General features: G+C 42.4%; 1 protein-coding gene and 1 long non-coding RNA gene across 2 annotated transcripts in view; one reads left to right on the plus strand and one right to left on the minus strand.

The window, feature by feature from the left end:
• The window catches only part of SMURF2 (SMAD specific E3 ubiquitin protein ligase 2), a 72,346-nt gene extending 57,801 nt beyond the window's left edge, over positions 1 to 14,545 (minus strand). Inside the window, exon 1 of the mRNA XM_080994517.1 lies at positions 14,274 to 14,545. Within this exon, the coding sequence (XP_080850643.1) occupies positions 14,274 to 14,325 (52 nt within the window). The 5' untranslated portion in view covers positions 14,326 to 14,545. The remainder of the gene's footprint in view (positions 1 to 14,273) is intronic.
• A 956-nt stretch (positions 14,546 to 15,501) lies between these two features.
• LOC308471273 lies at positions 15,502 to 22,503 on the plus strand. Its single transcript, XR_013982865.1, has 3 exons — positions 15,502 to 15,554; positions 20,389 to 20,475; positions 21,718 to 22,503. It is a non-coding gene; the product is annotated as an uncharacterized lncRNA (long non-coding RNA).
• The last annotated feature ends 2,202 nt before the right edge of the window (positions 22,504 to 24,705 follow it).

Consider the following 24,705-nt stretch of genomic DNA (forward strand, 5'->3'; position numbering starts at 1 on the left):
ATCGATCGTGGTCACCTGCAGGGGGTTGCTTAAAGGGATCGTCTGTATCTGGTGTTCAGCTGCAAACTCTTTGCTCATGAAATTGCAGGAGCTGCCTGAGTCCAACAGCGCCTTTATCTTTAGAGGGTGTCCGTTTGGCAGCTCTAGCGCCACTTCTATCACTAGGGCGGGTTTAGGAGGTTCTGGCGTGGGCACTTTCACTGCTCTTTGGCCTGGCTGCTGTGCCCCGACGGTGGCAGCCAGGCGTTGGCTTTTACTTGCTCCGGTATTTCTTCCTCCCTTCCCTCCACAGCTCCCACCATCCCTTGCCATTCCTTCCTCTGGGGGCAGACTCTGGCAAAGTGACCTGGCTGTTGGCAGAGATAGCATTTCCGGGCGCCTTTTCCCTCCTTCTTTCCCCCCTCACTGGGCTTTGAAACTGCGCGCGCGCGCGCTGTTCCGATTTCCATCGGCTCTGCCGGCGGGAAAGTTGGCTCTGGAATGTCTGGAATGCGGAACTCCTTCCAACGTTCCCCCTTCCCTTCCCGCCTCTCCAATGCTCTCGCCTCCTGGCGCGCTCCTATGGTCAGCGCAGATTTGGTCAGCTGGTCCATAGAATCCGCCCTGGGGCCCCGGGAAAGTTCGTCTTTCACAGCTGAAGAAAGCCCTTCTTCAAATAGCATTTGAATGGGTTCCGCCGATAAGTCCCACCCCAATCTGTGAACCAGCATGGTGAACTCAGTCCAGTACTCACGGACAGATCGGCTCCCCTGTTTGCAAGCCATTAACTGTCTGCGCACCACTCCCTGTTCAATATCGCTGGAAAACATCAGATCCATGGCGCGAAAGAACTTCATCGTGTCCTTTAGGACGTCACTATTCTCTGCCATCAGGGGTCTAACCCAGTCTCTCGCCCCCTTTTCAAGATGCCCAATCACGAAAGCCACTCGTGATTCCTCGTCAGGGAATTCATCAAACTGCAGATTGAGGGCATATTGCATCTCTGTCCGAAAGCCATGATAGTCTTTGGGCTCCCCCCCAAACTTCTGCACCAATCCTGGTACCTTTCTGGCGAGCTGGGTGGCTTTCCCCTTTTTGTCTGCATCCTGAGCCCTCCTCTCCTCAAGCCTCGCCGTCTGCAGCGCTAGCTGGACCTCCAACACCCGGTACCTTTCTTCCAGGCTTGGACCCGCTCCAGCTCCTGCTTCTCCGGTTCCGGCTGGGTTGCTCATGATGCCTTCTCCTGCACAAGCTGCTTTCAAAGACTGTCGGAATGCTGTGATGGGATGATGAGCTGCTTGTGCGTAAAATCGTATCCCCTCAGAGTTTGTTCAAGTCCACAAACCTCTGTCTGTGACGGAGCCCCTCAGACATGGCTCCTCTAGTCACTAGCAGATTCCGACAGTGGTTGCTTTTGGAATCGCTTCCAACATAAAAGCTCCTTAACGGAAACACGTCTTCTGGACTCTCTGCGTGACAGTTTCCGGCGAGGAGTGGGTGTCCCTACAGGAGGTCCTGAAACCTCCCCACTGTTTTCGCTGGAAGTGTCTCTGAGCCATCCCTCCAGCTCACTTTCCCTCAGCTCACCTCCTCTCCCCCTACTGGTTCCCTCTTCAGCTGCTGAGTCTCTCCCAACCTGCGTGAGCCCCTTCACCTCCCTTCCTTCCGATGGCAGTTCCCTGACACCCTGCTACCACAAATCCAAAGCAGCAAGCAAAAAAGAAATGTCCATGACCGATATGTTGAAACAATACCTGATAGTTACTGGGAAGACTACATTTTTATGAGGTGAAAACAAAATACATAAGTAGAGGGTAAATATTCATAGATGAGAACTGAACAAACTGGTTCTTCGTTTACATAGAAAAGGCTCCTTTAACTCTGTCTGGTAAAATCAATTAGCCTTGTTCACACATAGGAATCAACCACTGTTTAGGGTTCTGTGCACAAGCTTCTGTGAGCTCCAACAAACTTCAGTTGCAAAAAAGCAGGCTTTGAATTATGCTTCCAAAACTGGTTTAATATACTTGAGGAATTATGGAAAATGAAACTGAATTGTGGTTTATTCTTATTTGTAGCCATGCAGTAATAGAAGGGATGAGGGAGCACTTGAGTCTCAGGCTTCACTGGGGTTCACAGAGGCTGGTGTGTTTAATGGTACATCGTGGTTATTCATTATGTTAAAAATGGATCACTGATTCAGTTTAGAAATTAAATGTAGAGTTAATGCATTGATATCCAGATTTAGCATTGCTAGTTATTAGGAGAAATTTGAGTGTGGGGCACAAATAGGCATATAATGTGGACTCGTCCTCCACCCTGTCGTTCAATTTCAAGTCAGAAAATATTGTTCATATTAATTTTATTTTGGAGAAGTCCTTGATATTGGTAGATATTGACACGCTTAAATTATATTCCTATGGCATGGACACTAACAAATGGACAACAAAAGTGGATCCTGTGAGTCCTTATGGTGGCAAGGCTGAAAGGATTAAAAATCACCATTCATTAATCTGTGGCCTGAAGCTCTCACTGGCTTACAATCATGTTTAGATACCTATCTGAACGTATGGGCTTCTTGTATTAATTTATACATTTAAGACAGGATTGATAGATGATTCTTACTGTTAATATAAAGTGGCAATGTTTTTACCCTTTTTCCTGTCATATAAGCACAACTTTAACAAATTATATAGATCAATTACAAACACATACTGACATGCAATCTCACTGTAATGATGCTCACATAAACTCCTTTTGATGTAATTTCTGGGGGAACTTCCCATCGAGAATGTTGAGAACTAAGTGTGAGAATTATACACCTTTGGTGATGTAGCTGATGCCCTTAGTAAAAACCAATAACCACAACTGTGCACCTCTTTCCCACAGGATTATACGTGCATAACAGCAAAGGACTGTGGTAGGCTTACACATTTTGATTCAAATAATTAGAAACGTAACTCAATTAATATTTATTTCACAAAAGAGCTGTGAAGTTTAAAATCTATTTGCACAGGAAGCAGCTGATTTGATAAAACTTTTAAAAGAAAAAAAAAGGGTTGTATTCAATACTACATTTCTATTCTATAAAGAATGTTGGTATCTGCTATCTGCACATAGATAATCTAATACATCACTGGAAAACAGAAAAATAATTGTTCCTTCTTTATGGCACTCTGTAAAGTGTTTTCAAGTTAATAATGTAAGGCAATGCAAGACTGAAGGAAATAAAAAAACAGCTTGTTATAAAAATAATAATAAAGGCATTTTTCTATTAAGAATTGAAACACAGACAACTGAGAAAACCATGGAAGCCAACCAATAACTTGATTCTCTTGAAATTAAATTACCGTATTTACTTGAATGTAATGTGCACCTTTTGGCCAAACTACTTCGCAAAAATTAGGGCATGTGTTAGATTTGATGGCACATTTACATTCACCAGCAAATACTTTTTTGGTTTCAAGGTTTTGAAAATTGATGTGTGCATTAGATTCAATTGTGCATTAGATCCGTGTAAATATGGTACATTTTTAGGGTTATTCACAGAAACAATTTCAGCAATGCCCCCAAATATTTTAAGCACTGAAACAATTTACCTCCTATTGTATCACAAAATGGCCAGTAATGGCAGATAATCCTCTGGTACCCCCAAAGAATGACTGTAATCATTCAGTTAAATACTTTGAGGATACAGTCATTCACCTCCAGACAGACTTTGACACTGACACATTGTATCAAATCTGGACTTCTATTTTTGTAACTCTAATGTAAACTTTATGAAATCCAGTTATGTTTCATATGCTGCAGGCTAAATTGTGTTTTATTGTTCATATACGTTTTAGAAAGTAATAAAATAATAAACTATAATCGGTGACAAACTAAAAATAGATTAAAACACACATTAGCATTCTACATACCTGAGTAGGTTTGTTTAAACTGATGTCAATAGACAGGGAGTTCCGAAGTCTAGGTGTTGTCACACTAAAACACTGATTTATTGCAAATGTGGAATGAATATTATGTGGCACCTTGTAACAGTGCCAGTTCCACAGATTGAAACAGTCAAGAGGGTACATATGGGGGAAGGCGACCTCAAAGGTAAACTAGTCCCAAGCAGTTAAGGGTTTTATATACTAATAGTCACACCTTGAACTTGGTCCAGTAGCAAATCAGGAACCAGTATAAGTCTCTGAGCACAGATGTTCTATTCTAAAAAGATCTCACTACTATCAGCAAACGTGCTCCAGGATTCTGCCCTGACAGCAGCTTTCAGATCAAGCACAAGGGAAGTCCTACATAGAGTACACTGCAGTGAACCAGTCTTGAAGAATCAAATGCATGAACTACTGTGGCCAAGCTTTCCCAGTCCAGGAAGCGTTGTAGCTGTCATACCAACTGCAGTTGATTAAAGGCACCTTAGGCACTGATAAAAGGTGTTTCTAGCTTTTATTCCAAGACCAAAATAAAACGGAAGGAGGAAAATCATACATACAGTATTACATAATATTGTTCAAAATAAAAGAAGTGGCTGCTTATAGCAACTGATACTGGTGGACAGGAAATTAGAGAGCTAAGGCAAAGGAAACTACTATTAACTTTGTAGTTACTGCACATTAACAGACACAAAAGTAAGTCTGAAGTCACTTTTGCTACTTTCTAGACAGTATAAGTTGTTTAGTAACCATTTTCATTCTGTTTGAAAGACTGCGGCAGTCTTACTATATTCACTGTGGCGACTTGTGCTTTTTACAACAAGCACAGATGTTTTAACAACTATACAAAATGGAATGCAACTACAGCAATCAGCTGAGATCAGCAGTGTATTCAGAAACCTGCTTTTTCCTCCTTAAGAACCAGGAGACATTCCCCAGCATTTTGGACCCACTTAGCACAATTAAGGATAATTCCTGAACCATACTCTATGCGTTATCCATAAATTATTGCTCTCTCTATATTATACACATACAGCAAATAAAGAAATATACTATGTTCAGTCAGCTTAGTCAATCATTAGCACTGTGATCTACTGGTTTACATCAATTCACATTGTACAAAGGGGGAGAGGAGATTATGTCATTCTGAACAACTGGGTATATATCTATTAAACTAAAACACTTAATATCAAAACTCAATCATTTTAAAATCACAGAAAATGTGGATGGGAGAAGGAGAGGTTTAATTCATTATCAATATTTATTCATGAGTTACTTATCCCTAGCTTTCCCGCAAATGTCACATGTCACTTTAACTTCAGAAATGATTTAAGACTGCATAACTGTAGATGACCATTACACTTTGAATTACCCACACTCCTGTGGAGCAAGACAGCAAACAAATGTAATGGTGTCAGGACACAAGGAAACTATGGGGGATATGGGGCATCTGACACAAGCCTGTAATTCCCAATGGCAGTCTGCCACATTTCTTATACAGTTAAATTGTGTCCACAAACACCTTGGCACAGTTGCACATATTTTCAGCCAGTCCTGTTCTTCCATCCAAAGTCTTTTTTACTCTTCCACTTCTCCAGAAAGCAAACACCTGCTAAAAGCATCTCACATCTTAGAAATACTCCTACACTGTTTCGCACACACACATTTTTTGCTGTAGGAAACAAGATTTTAGTTGCCATGTTTTCTACCATGTCCTATTTCTGAAAACAAACACATGAATGTGCATAACAATTGTTAAAACCTCAGCCACCAACAGCCAGTTAAAAGAAATTTTTTTAAAGACAACACTTCTAAGAGATATGCAAAGATGAGCAAACTTCACAGGCATAGGAGAGCTAGTGAGGTCTTACCCCTCTCAAGGGCCTTTGTTTTCCTTGCTTGGAATATAAATAAGACCCTCAGCAATAAGACTTTTGGCAACAATCTCAGATGTACTGGGCTCATATATGGCACTAGAGGACGAAACCAGCACTACAATTTGTGTCCACAAGTTTGCAGAAAGATACCACACACAGTGCTGCTTTAGGGACTTACTCACACCATAACCTGCATCAGTTTAATCCAAGTATAGCATTTTAATGTAAAGAATTTAAGCTTGGTTCAGATGTAATGTCAGGAATCCTGATCTATAATCCTGATTTGATGAACAAACACAAGCCATAGTATGCTAGTTTTTTATTTATAAATTTATTTATAAATTGGGTTTATACTGGTGGCCAGGAACTAGCAAGTTGCAGTTGTTTTATGATTTTCAAAATCAGAAAGTTGACTTAAATTGCTGATTTAAGCATCTCTCTTTTTTCCAGGGTAATTTAAATCATGATTTCAATCACCAGTTTAAACCAATCCACCCTGAGATATCCTCAATTCATGACAGAAAAAAATATAGAAAGGAGAGGGTGGCAAAGATTCCAAAGGAAGGAAGGTTTTTTTCAGTTGCAGGTTCAGTGAGAAAGGAGCAGAAATGGGACACAAACACTGGCTTAGCATTTTATTTTATTTTACAAAATTTATATACCACTTGATTGCAAGAAAGCGCTTAAGCAGTGAACAAAAACAAAAACCAATCTGGTATAGGAACAGAAGTTCCTGAGGAAACATTTCCTGTCTTCCCTGGTATCATACCAGCTAGCTGCTCTCCACATGAACATGAAAATTCTTCCCTCCCTTGCCAACCTCAACTATGCTGAGTCATAGGGCTAAATTAACATCAGCCATGGCTAATACTGCCCCCTACATAAATGAATTTTGAGAATTTCATTGTAAACTATATAAAATGTTATTTGAGTCACACCTGCACCCAAATCCCTATGAAGTTAAATTGGAGAGAGATCTACAGATAAGTACTTCTCTACGCAGCTGGAATGGTATATAAAATTCCCACAAATGACTTCAAGCATGAACCTTAAGTAAGGTTGCTATATGTCTGGGATTTCCCGGACATATCTGGAATTCTGCAGTCGTCAGTAGTGTCCGGGCAGAAATCATTAAAATGTCTGGGAAAATCCGGATGTATGGCAGCCCATATCAACAGTGCCGTTTTTGGTGACTTTCCATAAAAATACCTAAAAAAACTGCTCAACAACTTTGCCAAAAGAAGCTCAACAACTTTTCTGTGTATTTTCACTGTTTGAAATATGGCAAGCCTACCTTAAGGAAAGTTCCCATAAAAGCTTTTATAGATGGTATCTAACACCACTGAAACCAAGTAGAAAATACCCAGGAACAAAGGACACTTGTTGGCACTGCCAAGCAGACAGAGCAGATCTCATCAATATATATTACAAGACTGGCTAAGCTATGATCCTCCAGGTGTTGTTGGACTACAGCTTTCGTCATCCCTGACCATTGGCCAGGATGGCTGGGACAGATGGAATCAAGCATCTGGACGGCCACAGATTCCTCATTCCTGCTCTAACAGAAGAAAGGGATATAAAGTATAGAAAACAAACAGCAACATTTAGTTGGCAAATGGTTGGAGAGTATGGAAGCTGTAGTCTAACAACATCTGAATGCAATAAGTTAGCCACTCTCAATATATATTGGGTTTGTCCTAAAAGAAATGCATTTTGGAAATCAGTTGTGGATCATATAGAATACATTAAGATAAAGGGACCGCTGACCGTTAGGTCCAGTCGCAGACTACTCTGGGGTTGTGGCTCTCATCTAACTTTATTGGCCAAGGGAGCCGGCGTTTGTCCGCAGACAGCTTCCAGGTCATGTGGCCAGCATGACTAAGCCACTTTTGGCAAACCAGAGCAGCACACGGAAACGCCGTTTACCTTCCCGCCAAAGCGGTACCTATTTATCTACTCGCACTTTGACGTGCTTTCGAACTGCTAGGTTGGCAGGAGCAGGGACATTATAGGCTATTAACTCCCAGTAGATCCCTTGCACATTCTTTTTGGTCACATAAATGAAACATAATTTCCTGGTGATTATAATATCTATCAGTTATACAGTGGTACCTCGGAGGTCCGTTCTTAACCTGAAACTGTTCTTGACCTGAAGCACCACTTTAGCTAATGGGGCCTCCTGCTGCTGCTGTGCCACTGGAGCACAATTTCTGCTCTCATCCTGAAGCAAAGTTCTTAACCTGAAGCACTATTTCTGGGTTAGCAGAGTCTGTAACCTGAAGCGTATGTAACCTGAAGCGTATGTAACCCGAGATACCACTGTAATTGGAAAAAGGAGGGTACCTTTCAATTGCTATTGAAAATTTGATGTTTCTAAGTACAATAAAGCTTACTAATCTTGTTAAATTATTTTGTATAATAGTATTACAAAATGAGCCCACCTATTAAATCTGTGTGCAGATGACCTGGCCTTATTGGTTACAGACCCTTTGACAACATCCCCTTTAAGAAGGAACTGGAATCTTTTGAGATCGTCTCAGGCCTTTGGGTTAATCAGATGCTTTATGTTTTCATATTCCTCCTAGGGATATAAGCTCATGAGAGACAGCTTGTTTCAATCTGGGCAACAAATCCATAATAAATATGATCACAAATATGAAGAAGCTGAAACTGATAATGACAGCTCAGAAAAAGAGACTGACTGAATTTTACATAGTATTCATTGACTCTTAGTTCCTTCCCTCCTTTTTTGCAGCTCTTTTCATGGAAATGAAATCACTAAGTACTGGCATATAACATATAACAATCACTAAGTACTGGCAAGATTTAAAGAGAACTACTTTAACCTTGTGGCACCATAAGGTATGGTATTTACCTATTACCTATTTACCTTTACCTATTTACCTATGCTATTTAGAATATATGGAAAAACTAATTCATGGAATCAGAGTACATGACTCTTCAAAATCAGATAAATGCATTAAAGATTGGTATAGTTTTATTACATTTGTAAAAGGAAAAGGAAAACCCACCATCTCATTATGCTAGGATATGGAATGCATAATAATTTTAAGTAAGTATGATATTGTTTCTTCCATTATTTTAATGTTCGTGCCATCATTTTCCCATCAAATCTTTCAGGTCCTTATATGCCTCAATTTCTAATTACTTGTTCTATCTACTTATACTGTCTGGATTGAGGGGGTGAGTTCTTTCCTGATTTGGGGGTCCAGTCCTTTGGAGTTAAAATATTCTCATGGTATATATTTATTCTATTTCTTCATTTTTTTGTATTTTTTTTTTGTAATGTTTGATATTAGAAAATCATTCTTAAAGGGTTTTTTTAAAGTCCCTGGAGGGAGAAAAGAGAAATGTTATAGTTTTTTTTAAAGAAAGAAGATATGAAATTACAAATGGTAGAGACAAGGTTATAGAAGGGGGAAAACACTAGTTGTTTATAAATAATGTAATGAAAAAGAACCTAAAAGGTTTAGAGAAGACATTTTACTCTGCACTTTAGCAATCCTGACTGTCCTACTTTTGAAACTGCTCTTTCTCTAGCCAACAGAATCACAGGAATTGCTGTCAAGTCTGCATTCACATTATAGTCCATACATGTTACTAGATGGAAAAAGTCAGGATTTCTCATGTAAAGTACGGAAGTATGTGTGATATAGTCCTTATTAGGATATATTCCTCAATGGCATCTGCTTCCCCAATAAATAAAAAAATCCCTTTCAGTTGCCTTTAAAAGAGAACTAAGAATCTAATATGATTATACTAAAGCTTCACCACCAGCAGCACAGTCTCATTAACTAAGTGGCTATCCAATAGTTCTAATGTTGTCCTTAATGATGCACCACATCTATTTAAAAAGCACAAATACTTCACTGCTAAGGTTAGGAGTCAGCATCTTTGTGGACCCATGAATTCATACTGGAATTGAAAGGAAAATATCCACAGTATTTACAGTTACCTGTGTAAACCTAAAGCATCAATACATCTAACCAGCACATTTCATCCAGATTGATACTTTATCAATACAATTACCATCCCAAACATTTAATTACTGCTATCTCAATTTAGAGCATTTTCATGATACATGCAGCACAATCTTATGCATAAGTAAATCCCACCAAGTTAAATAGGATTTCAGCCTTACTTTTCATCTGCAATGAAACACTTCTGAATGCTGCAGTTTCAGTATAGGCAGCAAAGCAAAACTCTGTTTTAAAACTAAAATACATTATACACAACATAGTTTTTCATAGCATTTTGGATATCCAACTTAATTCAGTAGTCAATTTTGGGGGGAGGGGGGAAAATAGCCTTCTCAAACAGCTAGCCCATTTTCAACATCCAGTTACAGAAGGCAGATGGTGACCCATCCCCATAAATCAACAGTAGTAAAAGTGCAAGTTCAGATCTGCTTGAAATACCGTGTACAACCAGAAACCTATTCTCATTCTAATAATATTCTTAGTGTTATTTTCATATATCGGCGCATTGTCAGTAGCCAAACACATGGCAACTTGTTGTAGGCTGCACACTGATGTTTTGACAAGTAAATAAGACACACAGTGCACAAAGATACAGAAGAACTATGAATAAGCTGGACATCCAGTAAAATTCAAAGTTATGTCTCTACAGTGGTTATAAAACAGAGATCTAAATAAACTGTTAAACACTTAGTGCAAAGGTATGCCAAACATTTCTCAGAACATTCTTAAAGCCTCAAAAGAATCAACCTTTTCTTCTAAATCAGGCCTAGGCTAAATATTTTATTTGGCTCCTCAAGATGGACATAGAAGTTGGGCATTAGCTCCAAATCAGTTCCTGGCCTCACATCAAACACTATCCTGTCATTTATCCAGTCAGTCAAAACAATGTTTCCATCTAAAACTTTTAATGTTTACGTCTTGAAAACTGCTAATTGAATCCAGTTTTTCCAATCCAGTTTTCACAGTCTATACTATCAAATACCAAGATAATAAATGTGAAATAAATAAATACTACATATTGCTTACAGAATTGAACCGGGACAAGAAAAAAAGGTTGAAGCCAAAACAGAAGACTGCTAGCCTCATAAAATTTAAAAACACTGAAACTAGATATGTCAACATTCTTATAGTAAACTACTTCTAATCACACTCAAGGAAGAACTTTAGCTCAATATAGTTTTAGCATTTAGAAGTTCCTGAAGTATGTTTCATACCAAAATGGGTGAGATTTAGATATTCTAAAGCAAACCCTAAGAAAACCACTTTCAGCCACTCCTATACATGTTTACTTAGATGTCCCACTGAGTTCAATATTACTTACTTTCAAATACTTAACAATATTTTTTCTATTGCAACTTTCCTTATGCATTTAAAGCTTCCCTACAAAAAAGAATGTGATGCATGACATGCACATTTAAAGTTAGCCAAAATACAGAATATTTAATCTTAATAGTATCAAGGGTTTTTGTCTGCATTTATTTATTTATTTACGTACTGAATTTATATACTGCCCAATACCTGGAGGGCTCAGGGCAGTTCACAGAACAAAATCAAAATATAAAACCACAAAATATATAATCAAAATAAAATGAACAACCCAATAACCCCCCCCCAAAAAAAACACATTTTAAAAGGTCATAGGGTGTCTGTTTGCTGTCTATAATTTTACAATTACCTATAATTTTTTTCTAATACTTAAGTAGTGTAATGTACTCTGAATACTAATTAATCCTTCCCCTGAGACAAGCTTCTATAGTTCCAAAATTACAAATCTGAGAGCATTAGAAAATGTGCAAGGGGAAGGGACAGATGTAATGACTACCTATCCACTTGTTGGTTTAAAAAGATTGTAAAACACGTCTTTGGTGAACTTCACTGTTCCTTCTCCAGAGCAGCGGCAATACCAGCTGCAAAACAGTCCTTCAGCCAATTTTTAGACCAAGAATGTTGCGCTCCACAAAGTGCATTTGCTGGACATCATATGAACCACAAAGAAGGCTGATCACCGAAGAATTGGTGCTTCTGAATTATGGTGCTGGAGGAGACTCCTGAAAGTCCCGTGGACTGCAAGAAGATCAAACCCCTCCATTCTTAAGGAAATCAGCCCTGAGTGCTCACTGGAAGGACAGATCCTGAAGCCGAGGCTCATGAGAAGAGAAGACTCCCTGGAAAAGACCCTCATGTTGGGAAAGATGGAGGGCACAAGAAGAAGGGGACGACAGAGGACGAGATGGCTGGACAGTGTTCTCGAAGCTACTAACATGAGTTTGACCAAACTGCGGGAGGCAGTGGAAGACAGGAGTGCCTGGCATGCTCTGGTTCATGGGATCACAAAGAGTAGGACATGACTAAACGACTAAACAACAACAACAAATGATGCTGGACTACAACTCCCATCACCCCTGACGACTGGGCTATGCTGGCTGGGGTTGATGGGAGTGGAAGTCCAACAACATGTGCAGGGCCACAAGTCCCATCCCCCCAATAAATATGCATATATCAACTTTGGAAATTTCCCAATTATGTTCTTGCAGAATTAGAACTAGAGCCACACAAACAAGAATGTATATGTTAGTAAAATGCACAAAAGATTATAGAGACTGAAAGATGGTACCATTCAAAAATGGTTGATGATAATACAAGCTATTAGTAAGAACAACCTCTGCCAGGCTGGGGACAGGTCTGCTTTTAATAATGATTTACAGCCATCATAGTGCTACCTGAAAACAATCTTGCTCTGAGGAGAGATGCAATCTAACTTGCACATAAAATTAATCCAGGGCATACATATGTGTGTTTTGTTAGTTTTAATTCATGCTTACTGTTTTAATATTTTATGTAAGCTATTTCACGAGGTTTACCTGAAAATCGGTATACAAAGAAAGCACGATCATCATTTGCCCAAGGCTCTCATCTAGTAGATGAGACACTGGCTTAAAAGCACATATCTTTTTTGTTTAAAAAAAGTCTTTTTTTACTGTAACAAACAAGCATGGATATGAATCCTAAATCCTAACATGTGAGGTGGAAATAGAAACTGAAGTAGGAGTCCTCCAAGACAACTGCCTCAAAACATTTTCCAATCAAGGCATCTGAAGATTTTCAAAGATGTGCTATTAAGGTTAAGACAGAGAATACGAGGAGAAATTATTTTGAGGAGATATGGAAGGTATTCGTAGAATTTGTACTGTTAAAATGGAAACAGGTCAAACCATCGCAATAGGTGTTTACATGTTGGGAGGCTGGATAGTTACGATGGAATGGTCTCGGGGGTGGGGTGGCACTTTTTTTTATTACTTTGTAAAAATAATAGTAACAGTAATAAACTTGAAAAAATATGATTTTCAAAACTTAAAAGCAAGTTTTTGCTCTGCGCTATGGTAGCATAAGCATCAAAACAGAACCACAGCTATTGCACATTCCAGTCAAACCAGCTTGTTCCAAAAAGCCTTTCCTTCCATCTCCAGACTTCTTTAGAGACCCAAACACATACATATATATATCCAGTATTAGAAAGAAATTAAATACCCAAAAGGTTCGTGCTTTTGCCCTCTCCATCTCATCAAGGCACAACCTTACACAACCTTCCTTTGCGGAAGTGGATTTCCAGCAGGGCGAAAACAAGGGCGCAAAGCGGCAGAGACTCATTCAAGTTTAAGCTGCCAGAGGAAAAGGATCAAACTCTCTCTAACCCTCCCCCCGCTTCACAACTTACACTTAAACCCACGTCCCAAAGCGGCCTCACATCCTAACGAACCGATTGAGCAATCCAGATGCTGGAGAGATGGAGAAAGAAAAACCTCTCACGATGCTCGAGCCCTGGAGTTTCAGACGGGCTTTATCGGAAGAGTCCGACGCTTTGCAGGATGCGTCCCTTCAGGGCGCCGTGTGCAGCAACCGTTGCACCTGGAAGCTCGCACCCCTCGGCAAACTCTTCACCCCCCACTCACGATAGCTGAGATCGCGGGGTGGGAGCGTGGGGTGAAGAGCTTACTTTTCTCCCGAGGCCTGGAAGCTTTCGAGAGAGTCTCACATACACAAGGCTGTGGGGGAAGCCGCTCGCTCCTCGAGGCTCCCGGCCAGTGGGTTGAAACACAAACACACACAAACACCTCACGTTTCCCTTATTATTATTTTTGAAAACAAACGGCGAAATTCTCTCTCCTTTCCTCACCAAACCTGGGGCCCTTTTCTCTCCCCACCCCCACCGCCCTCTTCAGCGTCCCGCAACTTCCGAACGGCTTCTCCACAGACGCGAATTATATTCCCCTCGCAACACCCTTCTCCCCCCACACAACGCCTCTTTCTTCTCGGGTGGCCCTTCCATTGTCAAAGCCGACCCGCTTTCCCCCCCATACCCCACCTCACAAGGCAAACGAGGCCCCTCGGGCCTCGCTCTCCTCCTCGTAACGTGTGTATGGGGAGCGAAGCGTGCGCGCCGCCTGCCCGCCCGCCCCGCCGCGCGCAACGGCTCCTCTCACCTGTCAGTCGCAGCTTGACGGGCCCGTTCCTCCTCGCCCCTTGGTTGGACATGACCCCCGGGAATCCCTCCCGAGAGCCCGGCGGTAACCCTCCTTCCCTGCCGCCGGGGACGGGGCGGCGCGGGAGGGAAAGGGAAAGAGAGAGAGCCTCTAATGGAGTCGGGCTGGACGCGCCTCACGACGCCGAATGGAGAAAAGCCCGGATGTGCCCACTGTCGCCATGAGCGTCAGGAGGCGGAGGCGCAGCCGCCTTGCCCTTCCCTTCCCTTCCCGCCCGAGGCTGAGGCGGCGAGTACAACAAAGCGGCAGACGGGGGAGAAGCCTGAGGGGGGAGCGGCGGAGTCGCTCGCGCCAAGGCCGGCCGGCCGCTTCGCTCTCCTCCCCCCCCCCCCGCTTCGCCGCCTCAGGCCCAGTTCCTCACAGGCCTCGCCTCCTCGTGAAGGAGCAGCAGTAACGACAGGGCCCCCCCTTTCAAGGCGGCGGCGAGGCGTCGCGGGCGGCCCTTCGGTAAAAGGCCCCCTCGTTCTGGAGCCTCCCGAGGCCGCGCGGAAGAACATCGATGGGGGCCCGACCCCCAGCGCGCTTTGCGAGAACTCCAGGCACGGCCAGCTCCGTGATGCCGGCTGTCCAACAAAAGAAGCTTAAAGACTCTCTCAAAAAATGTCATATAAACGCCCACAATGGGGAAACAATCTGCCAGCGCTCCACTTGGGGAACAGCAGAAGCTTCCTAGGAAAGCTGGGCCTGTCCCTCGACATCCCCCAAAAAGCCAAAGAGCTGCACCAACAAGCCCTCTGCAGTGCCACAAACCCAACTCAACGACGGTGTAACGTTGGAAAGTGTTGATTGCTTCTACCTTTCCACAAGGGCCGATCCCAAAATCCGGCATCGGTGAGCACAGTTTTGTCCGGCAGAAGCACAGTGTGTTTAAGGACTAGGATGTTCGCAGGGAAACCAAAATGCCTGTTTACAAAGTTATCATGCTACCAAGCTTACTGTATGCTTGGACCACTTATAAACGCCAGCTCCTCGAAAGATTGCATCAATGGTGTCTCCAAAAAAATTTACGTATCGCTTGGGAAGACAGGTGAACTAATGCCAGGGTACCGGAAGAAGCAAGTATCAGCAGTGTCAAAGCAATGATTCTTCAACGTCAACTTTGTTGGACTGGTCATGTTGTTCGGATGTCTGATTATCGTCTTCTAGAGCAACTACTCTATTCTGAACTTAAGAATGGAAAACATAATGTTGGTGGTCAACAAAAAGGGTTTACAGATCAAGGTAAATTTTAAAAAATGTAGTATAAACACCAGCAATTGGGAAACACTCACCTGCGAGCGCTCCAATTGGAGAACATCCAGAATTGGCCTCCACTTATGGACACACCGTTAAGACCGTGTTCATGGAAAACAATCTTGCTTGGCTACAAGTGATCACCAAAGGAAGAAGAAGAAGAAGCTTCAGGCACCACAGCTCCAAAGCTTTTGCTTTCTTGGTTTATCGCCGCCACAAGTTCTTCACACTGGGCTTCAGCAAAGCACATTAGTTCATCAGACAGCCCCTCTACGATATCAAGCAACACAATGATAATGTCCCCTATCTGGACAGGGAGAGCCTGACTACTGTTAGTATACTATGCTCTGCTAACCTCGAGGTTAGATTACTGCAATGCGTTATATGTAGGGCTGCCCCTGAAGATGATTTGGAAACTTCAGCTAGTGCAGAATCTGGCAGCCAGGTTGCTCGCTGGAGCAAGACAGTTTGAGCATATCGGCTACCATTGAGTTTTGGGGCCCAGTTCAAAGTGCTGGTTTTGACCTATAAAGCCTTAAACGGCTCAGGACCACAATATCTCAAGGCCCACCTCTTTCCATATGAACCTACCCAGACCCTGACATTATCTACTGAGGCCCTTCTTTGTGTGCCCCCTCAAGAGATCTAGAAGATGGCAACACAAGAACGGGCCTTCTCTGCAATGGCTCCCCACTGTGGTATGCTTTCCCCAGGGAAATTCTCCTGGAGCTTTCATTATACAACTTTAGGTGCCAGGCAAAAACGTTCATTTTTAACCAGGCCTTTGGTTTATTTGATTGACATACTATGCCCTTTTAAAATGTGGGGTATTGGGGGGGGGGGGGTTATTGGGTGGTTGTTTTTATTTTGATCTATTATTTTATTATTGATGTAAACCTCCAGAATGTATTTTGTATAGTTAAGTTTTTACCTCTATTTTCAGTACGTTGTTTTTTATTTTATTGCTATGGCTAGTGTCTGATGCAAATAAAGATTCCTCTGAATTCCAAAGCTTTTGATGCACTTTTTACAAGTGGTACTTACCTGATCCTAGTCAGGTATCCACAGGATTGCAGGATTTCTGGCACCTAGGAACTTCTGTCTGAACGATTCCTAACAAAAATGCCTCCGGTCTTTTCGGGAAGGTAGCTTTCAACATTTTTTCCATCTCATTATAAATCATTTCCCAGTATTCTTTAAGCTCCATTTCTTTACATTTCCAACACAAATCTGATTCTGATTAGCCAGTCTACTTGGGGTTGAATACCACCTGTGAATCATTTTCATATAATTCTCTTTCAATGTGTAGCATGCAGCAGATTTTAAATCGTTCTTCCAAAGTTTCTCCCAGAGGTTTACATCCATATCATGCCCTATGTCCATTGCCCAGTGGGTCATTGAAACTTTAACCAGCTCATCCTTTGTTTCCCAGATGCTGTTGGACTCCCAACACCTACCTGCTTCACAACCAACAGGGCCAGTGGTCAGGGGTCATGGGAGTTGTAGTCCAGCTGCACCTCTGTAGAACCACATGTTCTCTGCTTCTGTTGAACTGTTCTCACCTGGCAAACTTCAGGTCACTTACCTGAGCCTGGCAAAGGATGAGGTGCTTCAGAAGGTGTTGGGGTGGAGCCTTAGCTCAGTGCTAGAGGGCACACACGGTGCATTGTATATAGGAGGTACCAGGCAGGGCTGACCAAAGACATTTTGGCACCAGAGATGAACCATGAAATGGCATTCCCCTCCCAGCCAGGGAAGGAGGGATGATCTACATCAGAAACGAGGAGGGAGGTAAAAGATCTACATTGGGATCTGTTGCCTCTGGGGATCTTGCTGCCCACTGGGTCGACTGGCCCTGGTACCACGTTTAACCCTTCTCTAGTTAGATCTCAAAGCTGATAAAGCAAGGGGGGGGGGAGATTTTGCTCCCTTTCTTCCCCAACTTCCACTTTAGGTAGGCCAGTCATGCCAAACAGAGGAGAGTTCTTTCCTGCGATCCAAGGCAAATACATGAGAAAACAGAATATCCAGCTTGCCTGTCTCTCTTCAGAGGCTGGTGTAGCCTGCTTTTCAATGCCAAACCCCCACCTAAAAACACCTGTAGCATGAACGAAGTCAATCCAGGCACTTGAAGGGAACATTTCCTTTGAGGCTGGCAGAAATGTACCCATGAGCCAAACACCAATTTTAAGAAGTCTATTTTGAATGAAAAGAAAGGAGGACAAAGGTAAAGGCACAATTGTACTTTAAAAAGGGAGGAAATATTTCAGTTCCATTGAAGACGATCCTATTGCAGCTACTTACAGGCAGATTTCTGATCTCCTGTAGCAGATCATCATTTGAGGGATTTGAGGGACAAATTACTTTTTGGAAACAGTCATTTAAATTAAGAGTTTCTGACCCAGGTGACAAGTGGTTGTGTCTAGTCAAGCAGGAGTCAGTTGCAGAGATGTTTTTTGACACCTCTTGGAAGCAGAAAGATGGGAAAGATTACAGTGTTAACTACCTCCCATTACTGCATTTCCTTTGCGAGGCAGAACCTATTCAGTATATTCAAGGATAAATCTGACCTCCTGTTTGGAGGGAATGAAGAATGAGACCTTAAAGTGACAGGCTAGTATAAATCAAGTCTTTGCTACACCCTCTGGCCATTGAAATAAACAGTCCCTACAGTATGCTAGATGGACCAGTTAGCTGCATCTACTCTGCTTCCTTTGACAAATTTAATGTCTTCCAAGCCATGCAGCCACTCAGAGTGGCTGGGGAAACCCAGCCAGATGGACAGGGTATAAATAATAAAATTATTGTTATTGTTATGTTTTAATATATATTTTCAGGTGCATTAGTATCTCATTCTTTGCAGAGCTATATTTCAGAATTAAATGATGGCTTCCCATTTCTGAACAATTGTTACGCTCTTGCTGTTAGCTCATAAAGTTGGGAAGCAATCCTATGCTACAGTTATGTCAGCTGAGTAGCTTTCGAAAGTGGTGTAAGCCCTACCCATCTCATAGACATAGCTGTTAACTTTTCCCTTTTCTTGCGAGGAATCCTATTTGGAATAAGGGAATTTCCCTTTAAAAAAGGGGAACGTTGACAGCTCTGCTCATAGAGATGGGAGTTAGGCAGATCTCCCTCCATACACTGGTAAAAAATGGTGGTGGTCTGTCTATGGCATAACTTCATATTGTCATATTGGAGTACTCTGCCTATAGCATAGGTCCATATATTCCTCCTCTCACTCACAACAAAAATTAATCCTCCATTGTTTCAGAGGAAATAATTTCTGTATTATCTGCACACCAGATTCATCAAGTATAATTTTCCACTAGGATTTTTTCCCCTCCTACACAGTCCTTCTAGAATGATCTTTGGGAATTCTTGAAGATTTTTGGGATGATATCTTAATCTCTATAGGGGTTATTCAGAATGTCTTGCTAGCATTCTTAATATCTACACCTATGAACTCTACAACAGTCTGGCAGAAGCAAATCTATTCCCATCATCCTGACCTTTAATGAAACCATGAGGTACACTTGCAGATAACTGCCAAAAAAATAACATCCACCCATCCCCATATGTCACAGGGCAGCTTGATCAGAGGGTCTGGCAACTAGTTCGCTAGAAAGAGTTATTATTACTCACCCTACATGAGGTGGCATGTGGCTAACTTCAAAGTTGCCCCTCTGCTCTTTTGAATATTCTGATAGTTACATCATCCATGCTGATGTACTTACTTCTAGAGCAATCCCGTTGGAAGTGGTTTAAGAATGTCACAGGCCTACAAACAATCATTCCTATTTAATGTATTAGCATTAAGCATGCTTAGAAGAACGTGACTCAAGTCAGTGTTTCAAATAACGGCTCAAAGGAAATAGAGCAAGCACATTTCTGTCCCTCGTTATTAAGGCAGCAACTGCTGTGGTAATTCTGAAAACCATTTACCTCAATGGATATCTGGTATTGATGCTAATATTGTCTCAATAGGGTTGTGTGGAAAGGTGGCAGAAGGTGGCACAGTGATCCTACCTTGTCTACCTTGAATATAGGTGTAACTATGCGTCTCTGAACCACCTTTCTCCACTCAGTCCAGATTTTGAGGTGGGGGAGTCCTTTGTAGAAATAATTATTATTATTATAATTGTAATTAATATTTTATTTTATTTTTCCCCAGCCACTCTGGGCGGCTATAGCACATATCAGAACATACTAAAACATCAATCCTTAAAAACCTCCCGATACAGGGCTGCCTTCAGATGTCTTCTAAAAGTCAGATAGTTTTTTATTTCCTTGACATCTGAAGGGAGGGTGTTCCACAGGGTGGGTGCCACTACCGAGAAGGCCCTTTGCCTGGTTCCCTGTAACCTCGCTTCTCTCAGGGAGGGAACTGCCAGAAGGCCCTCGGAGCTGAACGATGGGGTTGGAGACACTCCTTCAGATATAAAGGGCTGAGGCCATTTAGGGCTTTAAAGGTCAGCACCAACACTTTGAATTGTGCTCATAAAGGTACTGGGAGCCAGTGAAGATCCTTTAGGACCGGTGTTATATACATCCACTATATACACTTGATACTAATTCTTGTCTATGTACTGTTCCTGCTACGTATTTTAAGAGATAACGGTTTACCATAAGTATTGCATTTTAGACTGTTATATTTTCACCGATACATTCTAATCTAAATTATTATGGGCAGAGAAGAGCTATGAGACTTTAACTTGTAGTCTGTAACAAATCTCTTTAATTTATGAGTATATAGGATGGGAGCATCAATCTGTTACATACCCTCTGATATTTTACATGAATATAATACATTTCATTCTAGGGCCTGAGTTTTCCAAGGACAGCAAGATGTCCACTGTGAAAGACATGTTGAGGGACCAGTTGGGCCTTACTTGGTTCAATTCAGCAGGTATGTTCTTCACTTCTTGAGCTAAGGTACATAACATTACTCAGAATCACTGCACAGAGATTAGTTGAATGTGGATAAATCCTAAGCACCCGCTCTTGCTTTGTAAACATAAAGATGATGATATGATGATACCGTCACACAGTTCTGATGTCAGTCCACCCCTGTTCTACAATCTGCATGCCACAACTTGTTAGTGGAATGACAGACCTTCCAAGTGTCCCTATTTACCAGGGATGTCCCTGATTTAGAGAAACCATCCCGGTTTCTGGTTTGATTCCAGATTCTTCTGCTTTTCCTTAAAGGTAAAGGTAAAGGGACCCCTGACCATTAGGTCCAGTCATGGCCGACTCTGGGGTTGCGGCACTCATCTCGCTTTATTGGCCAAGGGAGCCGGCGTACAGCTTCTGGGTCATGTGGCCAGCATGACTAAGCTGCTTCTGGCGAAACAGAGCAGCGCACGGAAACACCGTTTACCTTCCCACCGGAGCGGTACCTATTTATCTACTTGCACTTTGATGTGCTTTCGAACTGCTAAGTTGGCAGGAACAGGGACCAAGCAATGGGAGCTCATCCCGTCGCGGGGATTCAAACCGCCGACCTTCTGATCGGCAAGTCCTAAGCTCTGTAGTTTAACCCACAGCGCCACACGTCCCTATTTTCATTGGATAAATGTCAGAGGGTATGTAGTTACCTGACTCCTGAGCCGTCTGAAAGCAATCCTGTACACGAAAGTTTGCCTAAAGTTTAATGTTTTATTGTGTTTTTATATATGTTGCAAGCCGCTCAGTGTGGCTGGGGCAACCCAGTAAGATGTGTGGGGTTTAAACAGTAAAATTATCATTATGGAATGGGATGTCCCTATTTCCATCGGATAAATGCTGGAGGGTATGGAATGAAACATTTGGCACTTCTACAAAGCAGTTGTCTTCCTTCTCCATGAAATAATGCAATGGAAATTCTGTGACCGGCGGTAACTCAGGGTGTTTTCTGTCTTCACCTCTAATGATTCCCCCTGCTACTCCGCCCTGCTATCATCTACATTTTGACAGAGGCATCTGTTCTTAAATTAAGATTGTGCAGGGTCTCAGATGTATGAGGCATATTTGAACGTTCAAAGCCAAGTGGCAAATAAAAAAAAAAAGAAATAGGAGTCACTGTGTGTGTTTTATGGAGTGGGTTCTGTGATGTGAGCATTCAAGTATTAACATTAAATTCTGTCAAGTGGTCTCTGTTTCACTCTAGGCTGATATCACCGAGCAACAAAATCCTTTCAAGATGAGGTAAAGAGCACAGTCCCAAAGGGAAGGGAGTGCCTTGCATCACCCAACAGCTCACTTTTTGGATGATCACAACACTGACAAGCTCAAAAGGGAGTTCCTTCCAGTCATCCCACAGCCGCCAAAAGGATAGTAATTGAGCATGTGTGTCTCCAATGTGTAGAGGAAGGGCAAGTGGAGAAATCCTTAGGGTCTGTCGGGGATCTGGATGATCCTTGGGGACATATGAACAAAGTACTGTATAAATGCACTGTGAAAACACAAGACACCTTAAAGGAGGTAAGTTCACAGACAGTTTTATTATTTGTTCTTAAGAGCGGGAAAAGAATGTGCGAGGGGCGTGAGGGGTTGGTGCTGACCTTTAAAGCCCTAAACGGCCTCGGTCCAGTATACCTGAAGGCGCGTCTCCACCCCCATCGTTCTGCCCAGACACTGAGGCCTAACGCTGAGGGCCTTCTGGCGGTTCCCTCACTGCGAGAAGCCAAGTTACAGGGAACCAAGCAGAGGGCCTTCTCGGTAGTGGCACCTGCCCTGTGGAACGCCAACCCAGCAGATGTCAAAGAGAACAACAACTACCAGACTTTTAGAAGACATCTGAAGGCAGCCCTGTTTAGGGAAGCTTTTAATGTTTGATGCATTACTGTATTTTAATGTTTTGTTGGAAGCCGCCCAGAGTGTCTGAGGAAACCCAGCCGGATGGGTGGGGTATAAATATTATTATTATTATTAATGTCATGTGTGTGACATTGTGGCATCCTGACATCGCACACGTGAGCCTTGCGCCTCTCTCCCTAAGCCGGGCGGAAGCTTCCCAGGCTTTGGGAAGGAGGCGCCAGGGGAACATTTAGGGGACTCCCAGTACGTTTCTGAGCACAATTCAAAGTGTTGGTGCTGACCTTTAAAGCCCTAAATGGCCTTGGCCTAGAATACATGATTGAGAGTCTCCACCCCCATCGTTCAGCCCAGACACTGAGGTCCAGCTCTGAGGGCCTTCTGGCGGTTTCCTCACTGTGAGATGTGAGGTTACAGGGAACCAGGCAGAGGGCCTTCTTGGTAGCGGTGCCCGCCCTGTGGAACACCCTCCCATCAGATGTCAACGAAACAACTAGCTGACTTTTGGAAGACATCTGAAGGCAGCCCTGTTTAGGGAAGTTTTTAATGACTGATATTTTAATGTATTTTTAATCTTTTGTTGGGAGCTGCCCAGAGTGGCTGAGGAAACCCAGCCAGATGGCAGTGTATAAATAATTTATTATTATTATTATTATTATTATTATTATTATTATTATTTAGTCCCCTTAGTCCAATGACCAGATGCCACTGGCATTCATCACAAATATACTACAGTGGTACCTCAGGTTACATATGCTTCAGGTTACAGACGCTTCAGGTTACAGACTCTGCTAACCCAGAAATAGTACCTCAGGTTAAGAACTTTGCTTCAGGATGAGAACAGAAATCATGCTCTCTCGGCGCAGCGGGAGCGGGAGGCCCCATTAGCTAAAGTGGTGCTTCAGGTTAAGAACAGTTTCACGTTAAGAACAGACCTCTGGAACGAATTAAGTTCTTAACCTGAGGTACCACTCTATTAGGATTCACTTCAAAGGTCATGGTACCCTTTTCTCAGTTGTGCCACTACAAGTTGAAGCTGTCAATGCGCTCGTACTGGACCCAACACACTTATAGAGGTTCCTAAGGATTCATCTTGATCTTCTGAGTTGCAGAAAGAAGTGTTTCTGTAAAAAGTCACTGAGACTTGTGAGTAAAATTAAGATCAGGATCTGAAGATAACCTTGCGCATTGGCAAGCTGCTGAATGAATGAGACAAAAAATTGGAGCAACAGACACAGACACCAATGCCCTGTGAGACAGGATGTGTCTCGGGAAAATTATGCATCTGCAAAGGGAAATGACTGCAGCTGTGGCCAGAGGGAGGGGGGGAGCAGCTGCCATTCAACAGGATTTTCCAACAGTTAGTCACCCTGCAAGTCCATCCTTGGCATATTTGTGTATGATGCACAGATACTCAGTTCCTTACTTGTATTGATGGAGCTTTCTGCCTGACTATGTTGATAAAATATATTGCTAGGCGGTGATACAGATTATTAGGAAAAGGAAGTACATCTTTGATTAATGGTCCCAAAATTGGAAAACGCTCTTGCAATAGCATGCCAAAATTAGAACTTCTAATGCATTTACTTTGAGACCTTGTGAAGTAAATTCTGTGTAAATAAAGTAACCATCGAGTCCTATATTTAAATGTCAGTGTTTATTTTCTGTACGTAAAACCCAATCTTCTGTTCGAAAGTTTGGAGCGGCTTAGAATGGTTTGTGTGTGTGTCAGTTTTCCTTTAAACAAGCAGCCCATCATTGCTTAGCTCCCTCTCAGGATTGGATTCTGACCGCAGGGAAAATATTATTTCCTAGGAACGGATACACTATGTGGGAGGAACATCATCTGGTTGCCCTCCGGCAGACCGATAACAATTACATATGCCTTATGCAAGAGGAACATCGTCTGGAAAGGTCCTAGGTCCTGCTGTCGGAAGGGTAATGAGGCTTCTACTGGCAGGTCTCCTCTGCCCTGTTTACCAGACACAAAACGATGATGTAGCTGCAGAAGCACTTGTTAGAGTTGCCATCATTGCAGCTGCCCAAATATATAGGATCAGGGACACCAGGTGGCTAGACGCGTTTTGCAAATTATCCAATTATCTTGAGGATGAAGTTGACTCATAAGTTGACTTTCCTACTCATCATTTTTTCCTTTTCAAAGCGGCCCGAAATGAAACAGTTATTCGGAATGGTGGAAGAGGCAAGATAAACCTTTGCACATACCAGATTGCAATGTTGTGTTTTGTCAAGCAATTTCAAACTTTGAGAAAATGTGGATGAAGCTTTGGATCCCTAAAACCATGGTCAGGTTGATGGCCTTGAAGATCCCTAGATTCTG

The sequence above is a fragment of the Podarcis pityusensis genome (assembly GCF_964106645.2).
Source record: "Podarcis pityusensis genome assembly, chromosome: 2".
In the NCBI taxonomy this organism is placed as follows: Eukaryota; Metazoa; Chordata; class Lepidosauria; order Squamata; family Lacertidae; genus Podarcis; species Podarcis pityusensis.